Source organism: Eriocheir sinensis, unplaced genomic scaffold, assembly GCF_024679095.1.
Source record: "Eriocheir sinensis breed Jianghai 21 unplaced genomic scaffold, ASM2467909v1 Scaffold618, whole genome shotgun sequence".
Classification (NCBI taxonomy): Eukaryota; Metazoa; Arthropoda; class Malacostraca; order Decapoda; family Varunidae; genus Eriocheir; species Eriocheir sinensis.
In genome coordinates this window covers 169,575-195,940 of record NW_026111963.1, presented here as the reverse complement: position 1 = coordinate 195,940, position 26,366 = coordinate 169,575, and the positions used below count along the sequence as shown (strand labels likewise).

Sequence of the window (26,366 nt, the reverse complement as noted above, 5' to 3'; positions counted from 1 at the left end):
AAAAGTCATCAGAGCATAAAAAAAATCAAAGTTATCAAAGCATCAAAAGTCTAGTCCATGATGACACTGTGGGGTATTACGACTTTGACAATGGTACACCATCACAACTACCTGACAATGGTACACCATCACAACTACCTGACAATGGTACACCATCACAACTACCTGACAATGGTACACCATCACAACTACCTGACAATGGTACACCATCACAACTACCTGACAATGGTACACCATCACAACTACCTGACAATGGTACACCATCACAACTACCTGACAATGGTACACCATCACAACTACCTGACAATGGTACACCATCACAACTACCTGACAATGGTACACCATCACAACTACCAATGGTACACCATCACAACTACCTGACAATGGTACACCATCACAACTACCTGACAATGGTACACCATCACAACTACCTGACAATGGTACACCATCACAACTACCATAAATGTTTCTACATCACAAAAGTAAAGTGGTGTGACACAGTATGATCGAGACTAACTTGGGAACCAAATTCTCGAACTAACAAGTGATACTCTGTTCGGGGTCACGAGGCAATATCAATGAAAGCCTCAGTCATACCCTTGACAGATCAGAACGGGGTCTGTACCTTGTAGCACCAGGAGCACTTCAGCCTGAGGAATTAACAGAAATGTAAAGTGCCATCTATCAATAAGATGCCGGCCAACTACTCCATTATCCGGGGTAAGATCCACCATGGAAATGGACAGTATATTCATATGCAGTTTATCTCAGCTGTGGGCCACACGATGGACAGGCACCTTTAGTTTCTAGAGGCGGCCCACACTCGAGACAGATACGATTCAGATGATGCTGATGAAGCTGCTGTTGACTAAGAAAATCAACCTTCTCAGCAACAGAATCATTGTCCCTGCGCTGTGTGTCTGGCACCCCTAGAGAGAACGATCTGCTTCAGGCCTTGCAATAATGCACAGGTCTGTGTAGGCTGCAACAGCGTCACAGAAACCATGAGGTATCCATGTCCTATCTGCAGGGGCCAGGTGCAGGAGTGATTAGAAATATTCACTCAGCAAGATATGAAATACTGCTGCTTCATTTCTAGTTTTGAACGCTGCTGATTAATTGCAACCCCAGTCTTCAGAGGAAGAATGACACTCTCAATTTTATGGTTCTTAGGTTATTTATTGTAAAAAAAAGTCACTTGAAATAAAGACTGATATTGATATGTATCTTGTTGTGCTGCCTCGCGCTTCATCTGCTGGACCTGAACATAATGTGTCGATGTTTTGCTAAGATCTGAAGATGTTTTTGACATTTTGGAAATATATGAAGTTTTGGATGCATTGATTTGATTTTATCCATTTTTGATGCTTTGAAGCCATCTAGTGTTTTGATGATTTGATAACATCCAGGCAGTGTAAGCTTTTTTATAACTTGATAAGATACAGCTTTTTGGATGCTGTGAAAAGATAGTCTTTTTGGCGTTTTGATAGGCCTGACACCCTTGGAATAGTTTTGATGCTTAGAAGGCGCCCGATTTTTTACCAAGTAAAAAACATATGGCAAGTTGGCAACATTAGTGCAAGAGGATATAACAATGTAGGATTATTTATTTATTTATTTTTTTTTTTTTTTTTTGGGGGGGGGGGTATATACCTCGAAGAGAATAAATGAATCAATACATATGAATAGGTTGTTTTACTTTACCATCTTTGGAGCACATCATTTAACTTATGGAAGACTTTTAGTTAAAAAAAAAAAATCATGATTTTTTAGTAAAAAAAATCAATGATTTAATCATTTGATTAAATCAATTTGATTTAATCATTGCCAACTCTGTAATTTTCCACTATATTTTTATACTTTTTTATCATGGTAAAAATGCATTTAAATATGCCTTTTGTCCTTGTTAAGCTTGGTGCTGGCTGACTGATTGATAATGGAGAGTAGTAAAACAGGAGGAGGAGGGGGAAGAGGAGGAGGAATACATAGGAAGAACAGACACTAGAAGACCTATCGGTCTATGGCGAGGGTGTCAGTTTACTACCGCTACTACTAGTAATCTACGTGTGGTAGAACAGGACAGAAAAGATGAAGGCTCCTTCCCACCCACCTCTCCCTCCGGCAACGTGCAGGAAGTAGTTAGAAGAGAACACCATGTACCTTTAAGGAAGAAAGGGACATGGAAATTTTAGAGTAAAGAGAGAAATAAGAGGAAATTACTACCCTTAACTTACACTACTGGTAACCTAAGCTGTGGGGGAAAATGACTTCATTACATAAGAACATAAGAACATAGAAACACAGGCAGACTTGAAGAGGCCAAGTGGCCTACACAGGACAGCCCCAGAATCCCCCCTAATACTCACGATGGGTGAGGTGGAGGCTTGATCCTCGTTTTACCGGCGGTACTAGGCACGCACCAGTAACCTGTCACCTTACTGCACCCACACCTCACTCCATCTGTCATGCGGACATTAACTGTTGCTTTACTCTTTTGTTAACTTACACTACTTGCAATCTAGGTTGTGGGAGAGAATAATATGGATTTAGGTTGAGGTCTTGCTGCAATCTGTCTGAAAACATGCGAAGAAGGGTCAGTATAATCTTATATCCCTGAAGTACTTATCCAATGAAGACTTGAAGCTATTGATACTCTGTGCGCTAACTACTGATGGTGGGAGTCTATTCCAGTGATCGACGACTCTATTATTGAAAAAACTTTTGCGCACCAATGTGTTACATCAGTTTCCCTTCAACTTCATACCGTTGCTGCGTGTTATTGTGTTGGTGTCTCTCTGAAATAGACTATCTAAAGGAGGAGGAGGAGGAGAAAGGGGAATAAAAAAGCATTGGTGTGTTCCTATATCCTAACAAATGCTGGCAGCAGGGTGGGTGAACATAAATTACTGGAGTCTGAGGCAGAGTTGCATTGCCAGGTGACATGAAGGCAAGGGTGGGTGAGGCACGGGGGCACGTTACTGCACTCACCATCCAAGGACTGCAGGCTGGAGGGCATACTTGGCACATCCTTGTAGTGGGGCAGCAGGAGGAACCAGTGGGAGGTGTAGGGGTGGAGGCCGACCACCTGGCAGGACATCTTGGCAGGGCTCAGCGTGTGGCCTATGAACCTTGAGTTGGAGCAGCGTTGGAACACTCTCCTCATCGTCCTCTGTCCCTGTGGTGGTGCTGGCCTGGCTCTTCCTCTGGGCTGAGTCTCTGAAATGGGAAAGCAGCATTCATCAAGGCATTACTATAGGAGACAATGCACGTACAGAGGGAAGAGTGCAGTCGCTACAAGCTTCTTTCAACAGCAAGGGAGGCAGCTTAATGGACAAAAATCACATTAGCAGCGACAAAAAAGCCTGCTGGACGCTGCTCTCACCAAGGAAAAGAGAATGAGCACACACCAATGTTTCAGGGCCAACATTTAGGACAGAATGGTTTTTGAAGGACTGGCTCGCACTACAAACACCCTCCCTCTTCCTCTTCCTACATCTCTTTCTCTTCCTATCCCTGCTCCTCCTTCTCTTCCTGCCCCTCCTACTTCTTCTCCTTCTCTTTCTCTCTCTCTCCTCCTCCAACTCCTTACCTAATATATATGCTTTGAAGAGGAAGAAAAGGAGGAAGAGAAGGGGATAGGAAGAAAAGAGGAGGAGGGGAAAGGAAGAGAAAGAGGAGGGAAAGGAAAAGGAGAAGGGGAGAGAAAGAGAAGAGAGATAGGAGGAGGAGGAAAAGGAATAGTGAATGCAGCAACATAAAAGCCTGCTGGACGCTGCTCTGACAACGGTAAGAAGAATGAGAGGCTGGAAGATAGGCTGGCTGTTAATTTCCTCGTTTTCAATATTTTCCAGAGTTTTATCATCTATTTTGGTTTTTTTACAGTTGAGCACAGTTGTTCATGGGCCAAATATTTGTATACATTTTTATTCTTCATTGTTCATTTCAGCTAAATCATTCGTATTCATAATCTACACAGATGGATTGCAATGTGTGTGTGTGTGTGTGTGTGTGTGTGTGTGTGGGAGGATACCCAGAGACACACAGTGGCGGTCCCTTGCAGACTCCTAATGTTCTTATGACTAGAAGTATTTACAGGGACAGAAGGAATTTACTTCAGGGCACACAGGGACAGGATGAGAACACACAATGATATACAAGGACAAGGAAAATGGACATATGCACAAAAATAGGATACGTTTAAAAACATGTCCCTTACTTGGTTGGCGGTCATGCACGCCCACAGCCCTTAGTGCATGGCGGGCAGTGACGTGCAGGCTGTAGGCGTGGTCCACCCTGGCGGCTCCCTCCTCCACGCCGCTCGATGAGTTGCTGCCACCACCCACGGCTGCTCCCTCGCCAGATGGTAAATGTCATCGCCAACTGCAGACGTAATTTCATGCAGTATATACGTACATAAATTCTTGGGCTATATTATGTCATATGTTATATAAAGATTTCATGAGATATAATGTCATGTATTATTTGAACATTTAAACTTAAAAGCCTGCAAGATGTCAGTCAGTCTACACATCAGCAAATATTGTGGCCCAGTTGTGGCGTGGGTTGTGAGAGGAACACCAAGTAATTGACCACAACTTTGCAGAGGTTTGAATGTACTATTTATAGTAAACATATACATAGTGGTAAAACAAATGGTTTAGTTTAGTTTGATTTCCAAGAGCTGAAGCAAAAAGTGTTACAAGCCAACTTGAGCTCCCCTTCCTCCTCCTTTTCCTTCTTATTACAGTTATTATTATGAGAGACAAATCAGGCAGAAAGGGAGGAAGGCTGACACTGTGAGCTTCCACTCCAGCAGCCCACACACACCGCAGACCACAAGAAGGAAAGCTAAAGCAATGAGAAAACTAGAAAGAAGCTGAGATACTGTAGAAGATCATACAAGTGGAGGGACAGAGAGACAAGGCAACAGATATCCCAAAATACACCTCTCCTCCTCCTCCCCCTTACATTCCTCCTGGCCTGGCACCGCCGCCTCCCCCGCTGTGCTGCCTGCCACCCGAGGTTCTCCTTGGCCCAGAATGACGGGCGTGGGCATGGCCGTGATGGGGCAGCTGATTTGATGCAATGCAGGGCCGCACGCCGCCCTCTGCCCTCTGCTACTCTGTGGGGAGGCCTGTGTTAGCATCCCTAGCATTGCTGTGATGCGTTACAGTTGGAAACTCTTCTGCCGTGGCCGTCCCCTGGTGGCAGCTCCTAGGAGCAGGCGTCTATGAAATGATGATGATGTTCCAGCACAATGATCCTCACCAATCTGGCTTTTGTCTGAAGTCTTGTTCCTTTATTTGAGACCTATCAAGCAGACAGTACAAGTGAATGTTACAATTTTTGATGGGAAAGACAAGTGGAGTACCCCAGGGCAATGTTTTAGTCTCATTATTTGTGGTATATATTTATGATCTTACTGAATATAGTGCAGTTTTTGACTGGACAGATGTTATGAGTGGTGCAGCCCAGGGTAATGTTCTAGAGGCAGTATTACTTATGGTATCGTATATAGTGTGTGTGTGTGTGTGTATATATATATATATATATATATATATATATATATATATATATATATATATATATATATATATATATATATATATATATATATATATAGATATATATATATATATATATATATATATATATATATATATATATATATATATATATATATATATATATATATATATATATATATATATATATATATATATATATATATATTAATGACCTTACTGAGTATAGAAGAATGGTGTAGTTTTTGACTGGACAGATGTTATGAGTGGTGTAGCCCAGGGCAATGTTCTGGAGGTGGTTTCATTATTGTGGTTTCTTACCTACATTTCTTACCTAGATGGGGAGAACCCCATCTAGAATCAGGTGACATACAACCAAGACAGCAAGTAGATTGTCCTTTAGATGATCTGATGGTTGGCTAATGTGGCATCACCAAGACCACAAACCACTGCCATAACACTCTTGAGCAAGTGGCAAGACAATGCAGTCAGGTTGGCAATCCTGAGTGGAGACACAGCACAGCACAGGACACAATTTTACAATTCAAAGTCATACTCAACAACCCAAAGTCAATGAAAATCACACAAATTTGACCAAAAGAAGTGTCGAGATGCTGTTTAAAAGCATTAATAGAATTCACCAAGACAACTGATTCTGGTAAATTATTCCAAATGCTAATGACCCGCACTGAGAAGACATGAGCTCGAACATCAGTGTTGTAACGAGGCACAAAAGCTTGTCTGTTGTGATTTTTAGCAAAGAGGTGACCTAGATTAGGACAAAACCCTTTCAGAATGTTGAACACCATAATAGGATCAGCTCTGATCAACCTTCCTTTAATGGAGTCAAGACTCAATCTAGCGAGACGTTCACTATATGGTAGATCGTGGAAACCGGCAATTTTCTTGGTCCATCTCCTCTGAACATTTTCTAAAAGCCTGGGTCATGTCACCTGTATCAACAGTGAACCAAACCACAGAGGCAAAGTCCAAGATAGGGTGAATATGAGAGATGAAAACTGCCTTCATGAAATCAGCAAAGGGTACCCTTTAAAATACAGTAACCAATGCCTCCAGCCTTGCCAGTGATTTCTCTCACATGCAAGTGAAACCTTAGGGAGGAATACACCCTGACCCCAAGATATTTATAGTTATCTCGTACATCTTGAATGGCTTGGTTTCCTATACAATATGGTAGAGGAACAGGAGCATCAAGGAGATTCCTACAACAGTTCGTTCTGGCACATTTACCAACTGAGAAAGATAAACCCGTGAACACATACTCACTTCTTCCTCTGGCACTACTCTCCTCTACACTAAGCATACTGCACTACTCTCCCTGCCGCCTGACAGCCGCTGGTGATCCTCAGCTTCCGTGTTGCAGAGCGGCGCCCCGTGCTGTGTTTACCTTCCCTGCAGATGATGACGATGATGTACGTGGGTTGGCGCCCTTGCAGCGGGAGCACAATCCCGTGACATTCCTGTCTCGTTTCCGTTACAGTTTGCGTTTGCTTGTTCAGTATCAGTAATATTTTTTTTCTATCATTTCCGGCTAACATCGTCCCAATACATAAAGGAGGAAGTAAGGAAGACCCGTTGAACTATAGGCCAGTGTCATTAACAAGTGTAGTAGCAAAGATGTGTGTGAAAATTATAAAAAAACAGATGGGTGGAGTATTTAGAAGAAAACAGTACATTAACAAATAGCCAATTTGGATTCAGAGGAGAACGGTCTTGTGTAACTAATCTGATCAGCTTCTATTCAAGAGTAATTGATATAATACAGGAAAGGGACGGTTGGGCAGATTGTGTGTATCTGGACTTAAAGAAGGCATGTGATAAAGTACCACACAAGCGATTAATATGGAAACTTAATCATGTTGGAGGTCTGGGTGGTTCAATATTGGATTGGATTGTGGACTTTTTGACGAAGAGAGAAATGAGAACAGTAATTAGGAATAATAAATCAAGCTGGATGGAAGTGACCAGTGGAGTCCCCCAAGGATCGGTGTTGGCTCCGATTATGTTTGTAATATATATTAATGACATAACAGAAGGGGCGACAAGCTATATGAATATGTTTGCTGATGATGCTAAAATAATGAAGAAGACTGTGTAGCCCTGAGCCAAGATCTTGATATAATAAGCGAATGGTCATGCAAATGGGAAATGACATTCAATACAGAGAAGTGTAGCGTAATGGAGTTTGGTAAGAGCAGTAGATGAATATCGGGGAACTACTCTCTGAGTAATGAAAGAATCATGAAAAAAAACTGAAGAAAAAGATTTGGGAGTGATCATAACAGACAAGTTATCCTTTGGAAAACATATAGACCGGATAACTGGGGAAACATACAATCCTCTTAGAAACATAAAAGCAGCATTAATATATTTAGATGAAGAAATGGTAAAGAAACTAATAACATCGATGATACGTCCAAGACTGGAATATGCAGCATTAGTGTGGTCACCTATGTTGAAGACAGAAATTAGAAAGTTGGAAAGAGTACAAAGAGCAGCGACTAAATTACCGGAAACTCTGAGAGAACATACCTATGAAGAAAGACTGGAGAAATTGGGACTAACAAAACTAGAGAGAAGAAGAGAGAGAGGGGACCTAATAGCATTGTACAGGATACAAGAGGGATTGGAGAAATTGGACAGGGAAGACCTAGTGGTACGTGACAGAAGTGTGACAAGAGGCAGTGATAAGAAATGACAAGAAATACAGTTTTCCATACAGAAGTATAACAACATGGAACGGACTGACAAGGAGACTGTGTGTGCAAAAACGATTCATGAATTTAAAGCCAAACTGGATAATAAGCGTTATGGAGATGGGACAGCACGAGCCTAGTACGGTATTTCACAACTAGGTAAATACACACACACACACACACACACACACACACACACACACACACACACACACACACACACACACACACACACACACACACACACACACACACACACACACACACACACACACACACACACACACACACACACACACACACACACACACACACACACACACACACACACACACACACACACATGCAAGACACTTGGTCTGCTGCTTGATCTAGATTCTAGAGTACCCGCTGCAAAGAGGCCTGGAGGACAACACTGAAGTCTTCTCCCCTGTACAAGCAGCATGACTGGTGAAGCTTTTCTCACCAACCAAACTACTAATGGTGTCTCTCTTCTCCAAGGAGTCGTGGTAACTACATTTTTCACCTTTCAGCTCACCCCTGCAGGAAGGTTTGCATAGATATGACACTTTCTCTTGAGCGTTCCCCTTGGCTGCTGAAGTGTTTTCAAAATCACACAAAGAAGTAAAGAGAGCACCTTGCTGGGATCCTGCTGAACCTGATCTCCATTCTGGCCAGCAGCAGCAGTATTTTGTAGCCAGTTTTATGTAAAATGTCTCCTGGTGACTGTAGTGCTGCTTCCTGCCTGTGTGCATGCCTCACTGTTAAACATACCTCTTGGGAGATGGTGCAGGCTGCTCTCCTCACCCACAATATGAGGCACGGGTGAATACTCTTGTGGTCTCCAGCGAGCAAAACTTGCATCATCTACCAAGGTCTTTTCTGGTGAGTCTCCCGAGTTTGGCCGCCAAGAAACACCTCCTTCGTCCAGGGGTGAAGACCTGAGGCTTAAGGGTTCTGCTTCACCTGCTGTCTTGGCCCCAGCAGCCACTTCCCTCCTGGCTTGTGGTGGCTTGACATCCTCACACCTGCAACAATCCTCATCATCATCATCACCCCAAGCTTCAACCCCTGCCCAAGTGTTGCCTCTCACCGGCAGTCACTAACAAGGACTGGACCTTACACAAGAGTCTGTTGGAGAAAATCCTGAGCTGACTTTGCTTTTTAGAGAATGCAAGAGGATTTTCAATATCAGTTTTGATTAAAAATATGCATCTTTAACCCCTTGACTGCAAATTTCCTACCAGAAGACCTCACCAAGCTACAGGAATGGAACAAAAAGTGGCTGCTACAATAATGAAAAAAAATGGCAACAGGAATGGAACAAAAAGTAGCTGCTACAATAATGAAGAAAAATATAAAGTCCTGCACCTTGGGAGGGAATATCCAGCACACCAATACCACATGGGAAACACTCCACTATCCACCACAGAGCCAGAGAAAGACCTGGTAGTACATGTTTTCATGGTACCAATGAAACCAAATACATGCCCATCGCAGCGGACGGGTTAAAGATGCTTTATACCATAAGTTTTCCCAAGGATAATTTCCAAAAAAGCTCAAGGCTTCTCACCTGGACATTGAAGTGTTCCTCGGGATGCTCTCGGGCGACGGTGGCCTGCTGCTGTGCAGCCTTCATGGAGAGACTCATCGTCACTGCTGAGGGCGCTGTCCTGCTGCCCGCGCTGACCTCTGTGAGTCTGCTCCCAGGCAGGCGGCAACCTTGGAAACATTTATAAAGAATAAGAAGAGGCGACACTGGCCACACTTATAACTACCATGTCTGTTTTGTTTATATTCCCTGCCTGTTCCCTTGTCAGTAATCTGTCAGCTGCAACACTTACCAGCATCTTGGTCCACCTGGGCACTCTGAGCCTGTGTCCGCACCACTGCACAGCCTTCAGACACCAGTACCAGCACAAGATCTTGTGTCAGCCAGTCTTTGGGTGTCTCAGGGAGGCCGCTTGCCTTCAGCCGGGGCACCAGGCCGCCCAGCACTCCCAGGAAGGCTCACGGCCAGCCTGCCGCTCACACAGCCTGAGAGTGAGGAAATAATCAGAATAAAAATAAAAAAAACATGGAAACAAATACCTCACATACACAGTTTCTTACTAACTAAGAGTGAATGTTCATATTCTTGTCAAAACATTCAATCATTATACCTTAGGAACACTTTGGGGTTATCCAGATGATGCACAATGATACAACTAAATATTTACTGCAATATCAGAGTGAAACATCAACCAACATGAATCAATTAGGAGGTTATCAACGGAACATGACAATGACTCCATGCGCACCCTCATGGTTGAGGCCGACCGACTCAAACTCCACCTTGGCTGATTTCCCACACATTGACCCAACAAGGCTTGCAGTGGCCGGGCCCAGCGCTGGACGGGCTCTGCAGAAGAAAGTTGAAAAACAGTGTTTGTAGAAAGAAGAAAAAAGATGCTGCAACAACCACAAGCTTCACCTCTTTGTGTCCATCAGTATACTGGAGACAAGAATGGAAACTAATTCAGTCTTGCTAAATAACTGTTGAGCAAGCCCTTCAGTTCGGCAAAGAATTGTAAACAGAAAAAATACACTCCCAAACCCCAGTGCTTGGTCTGCTTGAGGATCCTGATCACTGTACTGCTGAACAACAACCAAACATGACTTTTCATTCCTCTCACACATGACAAATTTCACATTAGGGTTACACAGTATTAATGCACATCCCATGCAAGAAAATGGCATTACATTACTATGTTTAACCCTTGACTGTGGATTTCCTACCAGAAGACCTCACCAAGCTACAGGAGTGGAACAAAGTGTCTGCTATAATTCAATGAAGAAAATGTAAAGTCCTGCACCTTGGGAGAGGATATCCAGCACACCAATACCACATGGGAAACACTCCACTATCCACCACAGAGGCAGAGAAAGACCTGGGAGTGTATGTTACCAGGTTACCAGCGAAGGACAAATCCCTGACAATCGCAGCGGACAGGTTAACCATCAACAGTCCACTACAGGATTATGGCCTTCCTAGGATGCTCTAACTCTCCTGTCCTGTTAGTATACTCCTCCTGTTCAGGCTAATGCAGGCTAATTCCATTTTTCTGCCTAGTTCTCTGTCTGGCGTTAGTGCTCCATCCTGCCCCGGCAAATGTTCTAATTCCACCTCCACCTGGTTCTCTGTTTGGTGTTAGTGTGCTGCATCCTGCCCCGGTCAAGGTTTTTATTAAACTTCTCCACCTGGTTCTCTGTCTGGTGTTAGTCTACTCAATCCTGCCCCAACAAAGGTTCTAATTCCACCTCTCCACCTGCTGGTGAAGAGGTGGATTAGATCCTTTGTTGGGGCAGGATGGAGCACACTAACTCCAGACAGAGAACCAGGTGGAGAGGTGGAATTAAAACCTTTGCCGGGGCAGGATGGAACACACTAACACCAGACAGAGAACCAGGTGGAGCGGTGGAATTATAAACTTTGCTGGGGCAGGATGGAGCACACTAACACCTGACAGAGAACCAGGTGGAGCGGTAGAATTAGAACCCTTTGTTGGGGCACGATGGAGCACACTAACACCAGACAGAGAACCAGGTGGAGAGGTAGAGTGCAGGCGAGATTGAGGAGGCGGGGTATAAGGACACCACTGCCTACAGTAACTTTCGGTAATGTACAATCAACTCGAAATAAAATAGATGAATTAGCAGCAAACTGTGAATATATAAGGAACTACCGAGAGAGTAGCTTCATAGCATTAACCGAAACCTGGCTTGAAGACAAGGATGTTGACGAAACAGTAAATATTGATGGTTTCTTGATAGTCAGGGGAGACATGAAGGACGTGGTGAAACAGAAGGGAGGAGGGGCGGCGGTGTACATAAATGAGAGATGGTGTACTCAGGTTAACATAAAGGAACATTTTTGTTGTGACGACCTGGAATATTTAGTAATATCATGTAGACCTTTTTACCTACCACGTGAATTTAATAATGTGACGATTATAACTGTATACATCCCGACTGATGCCACTGAGGCAATAGCGAGTAAGTTATCACTAAATTGTGTTAGAAAATACGAAAATGAAAATCCTGAAGGAATTATGAAAGTGTTGGGGGATTTTAACCACTGTAATTTCCAACCATATGTACCTTTGTATCAGCAAACTGTAACTTGCCCCACTAGAGATAATAATATTTAAGATAAAATGTATTGTAATGTAAGGAACGGTTATCGTTCTTATCAAAAGCCTAAATTAGGTAAATCTGGCCACAATATGGTGTTTTTGGCTCCCACATGTAAGCAAACTCTGAAATGTAAACTGTGCAAGAAAATTAAGGTGCAGGATTGGAATAATGAGCACATGGTGAGTCTTCAAGGCTGTTTTGATTGTACAGACTGGGATGTGTTGTATAGTGAGTCCAACTCTATTAGTGCAAATGTAGATGTTTTAAATTCATATATTGTACAGACTGGGATGTGTTGTATGATGAGTCCAACTCTATTAGTGCAAATGTAGATGTTTTAAATTCATATGTTTGTATAGTGAGTCCAACTCTATTAGTGCACAGACTGGGATGTGTTGTATGATGAGTCCAACTCTATTAGTGCAAATGTAGATGTTTTAAATTCATATATTGTACAGACTGGGATGTGTTGTATAATAAGTCCAACTCTATTAATGTAAATGTAGATGTTTTAAATTCATAAATTAACTTTTGTACCAACATGATTGTTCCAACTAAGGAAATTAGCATTTATCCAAATAACAAACCCTGGATAAATTCTGATATCAAAGCGTTATTGATTGAAAAGAAGAGAACTTTTATAAATGGTGACTGCATGCAAAGTAAAGTGATACAAAGCCAATTAAATAGGAAAATACTAGATGCTAAACAGTCAAATAAAGTTAAAATTGAAAACTTATTTAAGTCAAATAAGTCAAAAGATGCTTGGACAGGGTAAACTACTGAGTGGCTCTAAAAGAAAAGGTCATTAAAGACCCACCAAACATGTAAATGATTTGAACTCCTTTTATGCAAGGTTTGATGTGCACCATTTTAATACTGAATGTGAAAATATTTTGTCAATGGTTAGGGGCATCAATGTAGAACGAATAATAATAACTCGTGATGATACGATGAACTCCATGAAACGTATACAATGTGGAAAAGCAAGTGGACCCGATAAAATTGGTTCTAAACTACTAAAATCCTGTGCCGAGCAACTTGCTGATCCACTGTGTAAACTTTTCCAAGCTTCACTTGATCAGAGTACAGTACCGGATGTGTGGAAAATGTCAGAGATTATTCCAGTACCCAAAAACAACCACCCAAGGGAGTTTAATGATCTTCGACCCGTAGCCTTAACATCAATTATAATGAAATGTTTGGAGCACATTGTGAAGAGGTACATTTGTTCAAGCGTAGATCTCTTGAAAGATATTTTGCAATTTGCTTATTGTCAAGGTATGAGTGTTCAGGATGCTGGGTTAACCTTACTTCACCAAACTTACGAACATTTAGAAATCCGAAATTCACAGGTTAGAATTATATTTATAGATTTTAGCAGCGCTTTCATTACAATTCAGCCACATATTTTACTTAACAAATTACCAGAGATGAATATCAACAGTAATCTAATACTGTGGATCTATAGTTATCTTTTGCAAAGACCTCAATACACCAAATATTTTTTTTTTTTTTTTTTTTGTCGCGGCCTATTGCGCCGGTAGGCTTCTTCCCGGTGGGGCCTGATGGTCAGCCCAAGGCTTCTTCCCGGTGGGGCCTGATGGTCGGCCCAGCCCGTTCTGGCGCAGGCGAGTGTTGATAGTGGCGCCATCTTGTGTTGGCCCATGCTGCCCCCCGGAACTCATCTTTCAGCCTCTCTTTGGAGAGGTTATCTAGAGCCCAGGTTGATGGGTGGTCTTCAGGCCAGCATGTGGGTAGTCTTAGGCCACTCGGCAGTGACTGAAAAACCTCAACTGTGCGGCACACTAACACCAGACAAGAGAACCAGGTGGAGAGGTGGAATTATAACCTTTGTTGGGGCAGGATGGAGCACACTAACACCAGACAAGAGAACCAGGTGGAGAGGTGGAATTATAACCTTTGTTGGGGCAGGATGGAGCACACTAACACCAGACAAGAGAACCAGGTGGAGAGGTGGAATTATAACCTTTGCTGGGGCAGGATGGAGCACACTAACACCAGACAAGAGAACCAGGTGGAGAGGTGGAATTATAACCTTTGTTGGGGCAGGATGGAGCACACTAACACCAGACAAGAGAACCAGGTGGAGAGGTGGGATTATAACCTTTGTTGGGGCAGGATGGAGCACACTAACACCAGACAAGAGAACCAGGTGGAGAGGTGGAATTATAACCTTTGCTGGGGCAGGATGGAGCACACTAACACCAGACAAGAGAACCAGGTGGAGAGGTGGGATTATAACCTTTGCTGGGGCAGGATGGAGCACACTAACACCAGACAAGAGAACCAGGTGGAGAGGTGGGATTATAACCTTTGTTGGGGCAGGATGGAGCACACTAACACCAGACAAGAGAACCAGGTGGAGAGGTGGAATTATAACCTTTGCTGGGGCAGGATGGAGCACACTAACACCAGACAAGAGAACCAGGTGGAGAGGTGGAATTATAACCTTTGTTGGGGCAGGATGGAGCACACTAACACCAGACAAGAGAACCAGGTGGAAGATGCTTGGACAGACCTTTATTTTGCAGTGGACTATTCATATCAGAAGACAATTTTTCTTTATACTCTTATCATCACGGCCATGGGTGGTGTGGTGCCAGGGTGTGTGTGGATGGCCATGGGTGGTGTGGTGCCAGGGTGGTGTGGATGACAGGGAAGATAGGGGCAGTAAGGTGTGCATGGGTGTGTGTGGATGGCCATGGGTGGTGTGGTGCCAGGGTGGTGTGGATGACAGGGAAGATAGGGGCATGCATGGGTGTGTGTGGATGGCCATGGGTGGTGTGGTGCCAGGGTGGTGTGGATGACAGGGAAGATAGGGGCAGTAAGGTGTGCATGGGTGTGTGTGGATGTGCCAGTGAATGGTAAGGGAAGGAAAGGCAGGAGTGTGCTGGCCACGCACCATGGAGTCCCCAACTAGGCGAGTCTCGAACTCATCCTCCATGGTGTCTGCCAGCACCTGGAACCTATTGAAGGTAGTGGGGGTCAGTAAATCCTTGGTTGCCTGCTTCGGTTTGGCTCCATTCCTTACAGGTTGGAACCCGACATCCTGTGAAGCAGGAAGAGAAGCGTTAAGTGGGGCAGGCTGGAAGTTGTCCTGTGGGGCAGGCTGGGAGTTAGCCTGTGAAGCAGGCTGGGGGTTAGCCTGTGAGGCAGGCTGGGGTCAGCCTGTGAGGCAGGCTGGCGGTTGTCCTGTGAGGCAGGCTGGGGGTTAGCCTGTGAGGCAGGCTGGGGGTGAGCCTGTGAGGCAGGCTGGGGTTAGCCTGTAAGGCAAGCTGGGGTTAGCCTGTGAGGCAGGCTGGGGTTAGCCTGTGAGGCAGGCTGGGAGTTAGCCTGTGAGGCAGGCTGGGCGTCAACCTGTGAGGCAGGTAACACGTCCTCCCGTGAAGCAGGAGGGTCGTCTGGAGAGGGCACAGTCTCGGTGGAGGGCCTCCACCATCGATGGTGGAGTCACTGCCACATTACTTAAAACAAATTCAGTCACAGCCTTCTGAAGTTGTAATCTTTGAACGCAGAGGCGGCAAGTTCTACTCAGCTGGAAGTACTGAGCTGCAAATCGTCCGGGACAGACGTCACACTTACGGAGGTTCGAAGGCATTGTTAGAAATTTAAGCGAGTTAACAGTTAGGGCAAATATTAAAAGCGCTTTCGAAATAACTTAAAGTGTGACCATAAATTGAATTGGATAAAAATTGTGCATGGAAATTAGATACTGATGTGTTAGATGCCTCCAACACTGGGAGTTCGCTCCCACTGGGTCTTGAAAATGCCTCAAAGACCAATCGCTTGTCCTGAGCCTCAGTCACGAGAGAGACTTTCACAACCCGGCACTTTTCAGCAATTGTCCTTGAAGTTTTGTCCCATAGAATGGGGCCGGTGTAGTCACACAGAGCAGAGCTGGCAAAGAAAGAAAAGGAATCAGCAATTCGTTCCCACTTTCCGAAACGTCTAACCCAACTCTGCGACCCTTTCGAGGCCTGGCCGGTGGCACCTGTCACCAGGTGTTCTCCACCAACTCTAGAGAGTATCAGACGCCCTTCCTGAGAGACAAAAAAGCTGAAATATTCCTTGAGTATAAGAAAAACCCTCAGAAACTCCACCTAGAAGCCGGGAGGTACAATCTCAAATGACCCACGGAAGACATCTCTTTCAGGAGAAAACAAGAACCAGCTGTTATGCAGAATAGGGATGGGAGTACCGTCGATAGAAGGGAGGGACGGGGAGCTCACACCGACAACTGGTTCCCAGGGAGGCTTTTTAGTGAAGAGGTCGCCACACTCCTCTACACCGCAAGCCTAAATAATTAGGCACGGTCCAGCTGACTAGGACCCTGGAACTCCAGCCATTGTCTCATAAAGAGATCCTCTGCCTGCAATCCAATCCACCACTGCTGCTGCCCAGAGGCTTCACCGTGACACTGGCACGGGAGACAGATCAGGTATTACACCTTGTCCAAGGGTGACCTGAGACTATGCAGGGCAGGGACGTCTAGTTCCTTGAGGTGAAAACACTTCACCCGCATACCCAGACCTTGAACTGACTGGTTCTTGTTGGTATAAGGACAGTGAGATCAGGGATGAGGGAGGGACAAAAGACAGGGGAACTGAATCCCGCAACATCCCTGACCCACACTTACTACACCACCAAAACAACGAGGGGAGTAAAGCCAAACCTTGAGGTATGCCTGGAGCACATTGATGGCCTTGTTAACCTTGGTGTGGAGTGTTTGGTGGGCCAACTCGTGGTAGAGGTGGATGGCCAAGGTGGAAAGGGCCAGCGATCTTGTCCGCCACCACCGTCACACTTTCCACTATTCAGCAGCATGTTGACCAAGTGATCCTGTGAATGCAGGTGAAAAAGGTGAATAGAGTCATGCTGTCCAGCTTTGTAATGCAAGAGTTAGCCTGCATCTTCACTCCCTGGCAGCATGTTGACCAAGTAATTATGAGTGAGGGTGAAAAATAGAAACAGAATCATGCTGTCCAGCTTTGTAATGCAAGAGTTAGCCTGCATCTTCACTCCCTGGCAGCATGTTGACCAAGTAATTATGAGTGAGGGTGAAAAATAGGAACAGAATCTTGCTGTCCAGCTTTGTAATGCAAGAGTTAGCCTGCATCTTCACTCCCTGGCAGCAAGTTGACCAAGTAATTATGAGTGAGGGTGAAAAATAGGAACAGAATCATGCTGTCCAGCTTTGTAACGCAAGAGTTAGCCTGCATCTTCACTCCCTGGCAGCAAGTTGACCAAGTAATCATATGTGAGGATAAAAAGGGGGAGTAGAGTCAAGCTGCCCAACTTTGTAATGCAAGAGTTAGCTGCATCTTCATTCCCTGGCATCACATTGAAGAAGTTATCATGTGAGAGTAGAATCATGCTGTCCACCTTAATAAACACATGTAGGTGCCTCCCTCTGTTTCCTGTGTAGGGGAGGTGCAGGCAATCAGGAGTACACAGCAGGAGGGGCTGCAAACACACACAATGCCTCTGTCCCTTCCCACCATGACATTACAGTAGTTTAAGGGACACACAGAGGAGGCTGAATCAAAACTATACCAGACATTATTATTATTATTATTATTATTATTATTATTATTATTATTATTATAGATCAATAAAAGGGGCATCAAGGGGAAGTAAAAACTGGTATAGACACAATCAAAGTCCCCATAATGAGCAGACACGAATATGAAAAATAAGAAATAGTTCTCAAAGACACTCAAGTGAAGAGGATAAGAAGAAAGGGACAGAAACAAACACTAACACCTCTACTCTCCTCACCTTCACGTCAGAGCAGTTCATGAGGGTGAGGTCGGGGCTGAGGGCTGCAGCACGGGCAGGGGCGGGGAGAGTGACCACAGCGGCAGCAGGGACCCAGGCAGACCCAAGGCTTCCATCTTAGGTGATTGCTGAGAAGGGGAGGAAGGAAGGTGCTGGAAAGTGTTATGAGGGGGCGAGCTGCCAGCCTCAACAGCACTAAAGGGTGTGGCTGCTGAGAAGGGAAGGAAGGAAGGTGCTGGGAGGTGTTATGAGGGGGAGTGCTGCCAGCCTCAACAGCACTAAAGGGTGTGGCTGCTGAGAAGGGGAGGAAGGAAGGTGCTGGAAAGTGTTATGAGGGGGAGTGCTGCCAGCCTCAACAGCACTAAAGGGTGTGGCTGCTGAGAAGGGAAGGAAGGAAGGTGCTGGGAGGTGTTATGAGGGGGAGTGCTGCCAGCCTCAACAGCACTAAAGGGTGTGGCTGCTGAGAAGGGGAGGAAGGAAGGTGATGGGAGGTGTTATGAGGGGCAGTGCTGCCAGCCTCAACAGCACTAAAGGGTGTGGCTGCTGATAAGGGGAGGAAGGAAGATGATGGGAGGTGTTATGAGGGGCAGTGCTGCTGGCATCAACAGCACTAAAGGGTGTGGCTGCTGAGAAGGGAAGAAAGAAAGGTGCTGGAAGGTGTTATGAGGAGTGCTAACATAAGAAGAACATAAGAACACAGGAAGCTTCAAAAGGCCGAGTGGCCTACACGGGGCAGCTCCAGAATCCCCCCTACTACTCACGATGGGTGAGGTGTAGTTTCAGGGGTTTAAGGTAGAGGCTTGATCCTCGTCTACCTTCGGTACGGGCGTACGCTCCAGTACCCTGTTTCCTTACTGCACCCACACTTCACTGCCACCTGTCATCCTCGTCCATGTAGCTATCCAGTCTACTCTTAAAATAAGCTATCGTCCCTGCACTAACTATGTGATTCCTGAGTCTATTCCATTCCCCCACAACCCTATTACTAAACCAATGCTTGATAATTCATTCATTCATTCATTTCATCGACGCCTGCTCCTAGGAGCTCCCACCAGGTGATGGCCACGGCAGATGAGCTTTCAACTTTCTCTATCCAGACACTCCCTCCTTGCCTGCTCAAAGTTTCTCAAGGATCTTTCCCCCCTCTCCCTAACGTACTCATGCACCCTATCCCTCCATTTCACTGGAGGTTGTCCTCTAGCATTCCCTCCCTCTATTTCACTCACATACAGCCTTCCGGTCATCTTACTCTCCTCCATTCGCTCCATGTGGCCAAACCACTTTAAAGTCTGTCGCTTCACTTCTTCCACCACTCCACACTTCTTCCCTTCACCCCTGTGACACATTCCAAAATGCTCGTACACACTTTCATTACTCATTCCATCCATTCTACTCACACCACAAGCACTCCTCAAATAACTCATTTCCACTGCCTGCACTCTAGACCTCTGACTTTCATTCCAGGCCCACGTTTCACTTGCATATGTGAGGGTTGGTACTATTATTGTATTTCTCAAATCCCTCTTTACCTCCATGCTCACACTTCTGCCATTCATGATTCGTCCCAAAGACCCTACCACCCTTCTTCCTTGCAATGCCCTTTCTCTTGTCTCTCCCTCCGTACCACCATGCTTGCACATAACTGATCAAGATACTTAAACTCATTGACCTCCTCCATTTCTTCACCATTCAAAATATTTTGCATTCTTTTTCACATTCAATTCCCACTCTCAGGGCATACAAAATCTACAACCTCACTTCTACTTTGCTCACAAACCATCACTTTACTTTTGTTGACATTTTCAGCTTTTTCCTGTTACAGACACTGTCAAAAACACTGACCAAATTTTGTAGGCCAGTCTCACTTTCTGCAATGAGCACCGTGTCATCAGCAAACAGTACTGAATTCAGTACCCACTTCCCTCCCTCATCGAACAGTCTTACTCCAACTTCTCCAACTTTGCCCTTCATTTCTCTAATGACACCATCCATATAAATATTGAATAACCATGGTGACACCCTTGTCTTAGGCCCACTTTTATCTCAAAATGTTCACTTGTTTCTCCAGTAATTTTGACACATGCAGATGCATCCTCATAGAAAGACTTCATTGCACTAAGCAGTTTTCCTCCCACACCATAAATCTTTAAAACATCCCACAATGCAATCCAATCGACTCTGTCATAAGCTTTTTCCAAATCCATGAAGGCAGCGTATAGTTTCTTTCCTTTTGCTATTATTTTTTCTAGTACCATCCTGATGGCAAATATCTGATCCACACATCCCCTTCCCTTCCTGAAGCCTCCTTGTTCTTCACTGATTTTCTCTTTTGTAAGTCTTTGCACCCTCTCTATTATGACTTTTCCATATACCTTTCCGGGTATACTCAGGAGACTTATACCTCTATAGCTCCCACATTCCCCTCTCCTGCCCTTCCCCTTGTAAACTGGGACAATGATGGCTTTCGTCCAGTCTGCTGGCACCCCCCCTCCCATGCTACTTCACATATCTTGACCATCCATTTCACGACTTCATCTCCTCCACACTTCAACATTTCTGCTGTGATTCCATCAATTCCTGCTGCCTTTCCATTTTATAATCTTTTTATTGCCTGATTTACTCCTTCATATGTTATAGTTCTTTCTTTATATACTCCTCCTCTGCCTCTACTCAAAACTGCTGCTGTTACAGCTGCTGGACGTCCACCCTCAAAATTCATTAAGTTTTTGAAATATTCTCTCCATCTCTCTTTCACAGCTTCCCCGTCTTTCAACATCTTTCCATGCTCATCCATAACTTCATTTATTTTACTTGAGGAGATATTTTCTGCATTTCTTTCGTTTTTTACTTCTTTCCAATAGGATTTCCTGTTCCCTTTATATTTTTCACTTAGTCTTTTTCCAGTCTTCATCAACTCTCTTCTTACTTTCTTTTATTGCTTGTTTTAATTTCATTTTGCATTCTCTATATTTCTTTTTCCTTTCCCTTTTTACTTGTTTAGCCACATTTCTTTCTTGAGTTTTCTTAAAAAGTTCCCTTTTCTCTTTTACTATCCTCCTTATCTCTTCTCTCCACCAGGAATTTCCTTTTCTTTTTCCATCTCTCACCACTTTCATCCCTAACACTTTTTTGTTGTATTTACCGTTATTTCTTAAAATGTTCCAAAACCTTTTTCAATATTTGTATTATCTTTTACACTTTCCCATTTTTCACTTAAGGCCTCTGCCATCTCATGGTTATACTCATCTTTTATTTATTTCTCCTGTAACTTTTCTATCTTCAATATTTCATTTTTTACTTCACCTTTCTTTTCAAACACCCACTTTTCTTTCAGCTTTAACTTTGCCAGCACTGCAAGATGATCAGATCCATCGAACATTCCTCTTACTACCTTTGTGTCACAAATTTCTTTTCTAAGCCTTTCATCTACTGCCACATAATCAATCAATCCTTTTTGCTCATTATCTTCTCCCCTCCTCCATGTGTATCGGTGGATATTCTCGTGCTGAAAGAAGGTGTTCGCTAGGAACATTCCCCTCTCAGCACAGACATCCACCAGGCACTCTCCATTATCCCCCATTTTCCCACCACATCCATCACACATTCATCACCCACTTTAGCATTCATATCTCCCATCATAAAAAGTTTCCTTTCTTTCTCAAAACTCTTCAAACATGCATTCACTTCCTCCCAAAAAGCTTCCCTTTCTCTCAGTCTTCTCCTTTCACCCACACAATTCTTGATCCCTTCCAACCATAATCAGTCACACCATTCCACACTCTTTCAGACATCACAATAGCACATCCTTCCTTACTCCTGCCTCCATACTTCTCATCTATCCCCGTCCATACAACACCACCAGTCACACCCTCCCACGTACACTCTCTACCATCACTCACACCAGTTCCTCGAATATGTGTTTCACTCACTCCCAACACATCCACTCTAACATTTAAAAAATTTTCAATCATCACTCTCCTCTTTTCCTCACCACCTAAACCATTCACATTAATAGACACCAGTCCTCTGGCCATCGCTCCTGCCTCTAAAAACTAGATAAAAGTATGCTTGCTAATTTCCCTCCTAAATCTATACTTTTCTAATTTAAATCCATTACTGCGAGTTCTATCCTGCTGGCTAATTCTCAGTAATTTACTTATATCGCCTTTGTTGTAACCCTTGACCCATTTGAATACTTCTATCAGATCTCCCCGCACTCTTCATCTTTCTAGAGAATGTAAGTTTAGATGTTTCAGCCTATCTTGATATGAGAGGTTCCTCAGTCCCTGAATCATCTTGGTCATCCTCCTCTGAACTGATTCTAGCAAGTTGATGTCCATTCTGTAGTGTGGGCACCAAAACTGGACAGCATAATCTAAGTGTGGCCTAACTAACGCTAAATAGAGTCTGAGAATGACCTCTGCACTTTTGTTGGTTACCGTCCTGTTAATAAAACCCAATACCCTGTTAGCCCTATTCCTCGCACTAATACATTGCTTCCTTAGTTTTAGGTCAGAGATCACCAACACTCCCAGATCCCTTTCACACTTAGACCTGCCTATCGATGTGGAGTCTGAACTATACCCGTGTAATGGGTTTTGTGTTCCTACACTTAGTACGCTACACTTGGTGATATTAAAACTCATCTGCCATTTCTCTGACCAAGCTGACAGTTTGTTAAGGTCCTCCTGCAGTGCTCTAACATCCTCCCTTGTCCTAATAGTGCGACCTATTTTTGTGTCATCTGCAAATTTACCTATGTCACTAGTTATCCCATTGTCTATGTCATTGAAATAGACAATGAATAAAAGCAGGCCTAAAACTGAACCTTGATGAACCCCACTGGTAACATTACCCCATTCGGATTTTTTTACCGTTAATGGTGGAAGAGGGAGTGCCAGGATGGGTTTGAGGAAGGGCTAAGGGACATGATTTTAGGATGGGTTCAAGGACAGGGTGCTAGGATGTGTTGAAGGACAGGATGGTAGGATGTGTTTTAGGATGTGTTGAAGGACAGGGTGCTAGGATGTGTTGAAGGACAGGATGGTAGGATGTGTTTTAGGATGGGTTCAAGGACAGGATGGTAGGATGTGTTTTAGGACGTGCTTTAGGATGGGTTCAAGGACAGGGTGCTAGGATGTGTTTTGTTAGGAATTAGGTCAGTTAACCAGGGGATTAGACAAATTAACGATTTCCTTTATGGAACTAGTCTCGGGCCAAGAGTTCAAGCCAACTAAGAGTATCGTCTGAGCTCAAATAAGCCTTGGATGGTACTTACATACTTCGCTCATCGGCTCCCAGACCGAGACAGTATCATCGTATTCACTGCCTGAAGACTAAACACATTTACCATGAAAGGAATAACAATAGTTCAGTGTTTCCTTTCATGAAATAATAAATAATTGCCCTTGCGGCAAGGATAATTCAAAATACCCCTTCTGACCTACATGGTTGGCTTTCGGCCCACAACATCACCTGCTCTCAAGCTAACAACACCTCAGCGCTTTCGCCCCATATTAACTCGCGGCAGTGCTGATTTAAACTTAGTCTCGAGGACAACAGTACTCCTCCAGAACTTACTTCAAGAGACCACTTCTTTTGAAACCCTTCGAAAGATAAGTGCCTCCTACAGTGATTACAACTAGGTATTACTATCAGGCCTGTTAGGATTATCGTTGTAACGCTGGGAGGTGCTTGTAGGGGAAAGCCAGGCACCCCTGCTGTATTAGTGGTAAGTGGTTTGTGTGTCTTTTTGTGGAGTTGTCTTGGTGTGGTTCATGTGTCTTGCGAGAAACATAAACGTTGGGTACGGTAAAGTCACTGTATCACAACAGTTTTAGGATGGGTTCAAGGACAGGGTGCTAGGATGTGTTTTAGGATGGGTTGAAGGACAGGGTGCTAGGATGTGTTTTAGGATGGGTTCAAGGACAGGGTGCTAGGATGTGTTTTAGGATGGGTTCAAGGACAGGGTGCTAGGATGTGTTTTAGGATGGGTTGAAGGACAGGGTGCTAGGATGTGTTTTTGGATGGGTTCAAGGACAGGGTGCTAGGATGTGTTTTAGGATGGGTTCAAGGACAGGGTGCTAGGATGTGTTTTAGGATGGGTTCAAGGACAGGGTGCTAGGATGTGTTTTAGGATGGGTTCAAGGACAGGGTGCTAGGATGTGTTTTAGGATGGGTTCAAGGACAGGGTGCTAGGATGTGTTTTAGGATGGGTTCAAGGACAGGGTGCTAGGATGTGTTTTAGGATGTGTTCAAGGGCAGAGTGCTAGGATGTGTTTTAGGATGGGTTCAAGGACAGGGTGCTAGGATGTGTTTTAGGATGGGTTCAAGGACAGGGTGCTAGGATGTGTTTTAGGATGGGTTCAAGGACAGGGTGCTAGGATGTGTTTTAGGATGGGTTCAAGGACAGGGTGCTAGGATGGGTTTTAGGATGGGTTCAAAGACAGGGTGCTAGGATGTGTTTTAGGATTTTTTTTTTTTTACAGCTAAGGAGACAGTTCAAGGGCACAAAGAAAAAAAAAAAAAGCCCTCTACTCACTGCTCCTGAATAGAGGTCAAGGGAGTGTCCAAAAAGAGAGGTCAATTTCGGGAGGAGAGGTGTCCTGATACCCTCCTCTTGTAGTCCAGCAGCAGGGTCCGTGAAATTTAGGAATCGTTCAATACCCCCTACAGATAAGGTTTGGCTTGATAGGATCGTTGGGTAGACCCTCTGGAACACCCCTAGGTAGTTTGTGGTTTTAAATTGTGGTATCACTTAAAAAATATAGACCGATTTACAAAAAAAAAGTGAGAAAAATAATTTTTGCGTAATCACTTCATTTTATTAACAGGAATCAGAGTTATTTTGGACAAAAAATACATGTGTTATATATCAAATGGTTCGCAATGAAATACTCTATCAGTACATGTATATGAAGTTTGGCTTCTACCTCACTTCTGATGAGGGTATTACGTGAAATGCAAGAAGAGTGGAAGAAAATGCTAGTTTTCCATTTTTGTATCATATTGTGACTACTTCTCCTTCCTTTCACATAAAACATAAATTGTTTCTTATGCCACCAAAAACTGCCCCTATTATTCTATTATATCTTGTGAAAGAATGAGCAACATACATCAATTATTATTACCGCAGGAAGAACGTTAGTATCAACAATCCATAGTCACTCCGCACCCTTCAATCTGGGTGTCTCTCTGTACCGAGTACTACTTCCAGATGTACAACATTTATTCAGTTGTATCAATACCTTTTTAACATTGATATAAACATAAAATTAGGCATGTATGTTTTGGGTTACCATATTTTGTTTACTTCATTTTGTTTACCATATATTATCATATTTTACATAGTGTGAATAGAGGATTAATTACAGACTGTAGGTGAGTTAATGTATACTTTTCTTTTGTTCTTATAGGTTAAATGAGCTGCAGCAATGGCAAATGTAGAGGGTCTAGAAGAACTGAATCTCAAACCATCTAAACGAAGGAAGCTGACAGATTTCAACAAGTGCATTGTCTGCCAGGTGGGCACACAAGAAATCTTAAGAAAGCCTAAGAAATCCTCCATACAAACACTAGTTGCTGCCCTCAAACTACGCCAAGATGATGTGTATGAGCGACTGAAGTCTGATCTGGACATCTTATCAAATATTAATGTAAAATGCCAAGATGATGTGTATGAGCGATTGAAGTCTGATCTGGACATCTTATCAAATATTAATGTAAAATGGCACTCAAATTGCTATGCAAAATGGACTAGTAAGGAGAATTTGCGATACAAACAGCAAATTTCACTCTCATCAACAACACTGTCTGGTTCAGCTGGGACAACCAGGGTATCCAGGGGACACTGCACCACCACTGATTGGACCAAATGTTTGTTTTGCAAAAGACTAACACACAAAAAGGTGAAGGAGATGTTCAGGGTCAGTACATTCCAAGCATGTGAGACAATAATGCAGGCCGCCATCGCAAAGGGTGATGATAATCTGCTGCGGGTCACACGTGGTGTCAACAATGACTTAATTGCAGCTGAAGCCAGGTATCATAAAACTTGTCATGCTTCATACATCAGCAAGGCCAACCTTATGTCAGCTGCATTCCATGAAGGTGGACAAGAAACTACTTACGATGCAGTGTTCAGAGA

General features: G+C 43.8%; 1 protein-coding gene and 1 long non-coding RNA gene across 9 annotated transcripts in view; both read right to left on the bottom strand.

The window, feature by feature from the left end:
* Nucleotides 1–26,366, bottom strand: part of LOC126993473 (uncharacterized) — a 68,879-nt gene that overhangs the window by 22,914 nt on the left and 19,599 nt on the right. Inside the window, exons 1-4 of one of the 8 annotated variants that reach the window (XM_050852614.1) lie at nucleotides 23,499–24,684; nucleotides 18,221–18,348; nucleotides 17,115–17,281; nucleotides 10,543–10,643 (exon numbers count right to left, since the gene is read on the bottom strand). The exons of 2 other annotated variants lie outside the window; for them this stretch is intronic. In XM_050852614.1, coding sequence (XP_050708571.1) covers nucleotides 10,543–10,643; nucleotides 17,115–17,281; nucleotides 18,221–18,241 — 289 coding nt within the window. In that variant the 5' untranslated portion in view covers nucleotides 18,242–18,348; nucleotides 23,499–24,684. Of the gene's footprint in view, nucleotides 1–10,542; nucleotides 10,644–16,352; nucleotides 16,773–17,114; nucleotides 17,282–18,220; nucleotides 18,349–23,498; nucleotides 24,723–26,366 lie in introns of those variants that run through there. 5 more of the 8 variants (XM_050852616.1, XM_050852609.1, XM_050852612.1 and 2 more) reach the window with 5 other exon arrangements.
* Nucleotides 4,233–9,924, bottom strand: LOC126993475 (uncharacterized). Its single transcript, XR_007747849.1, has 4 exons — nucleotides 9,816–9,924; nucleotides 9,017–9,270; nucleotides 4,969–5,122; nucleotides 4,233–4,380 (listed from the first exon to the last, which is right to left on the bottom strand). It is a non-coding gene; the product is annotated as an uncharacterized LOC126993475 (long non-coding RNA).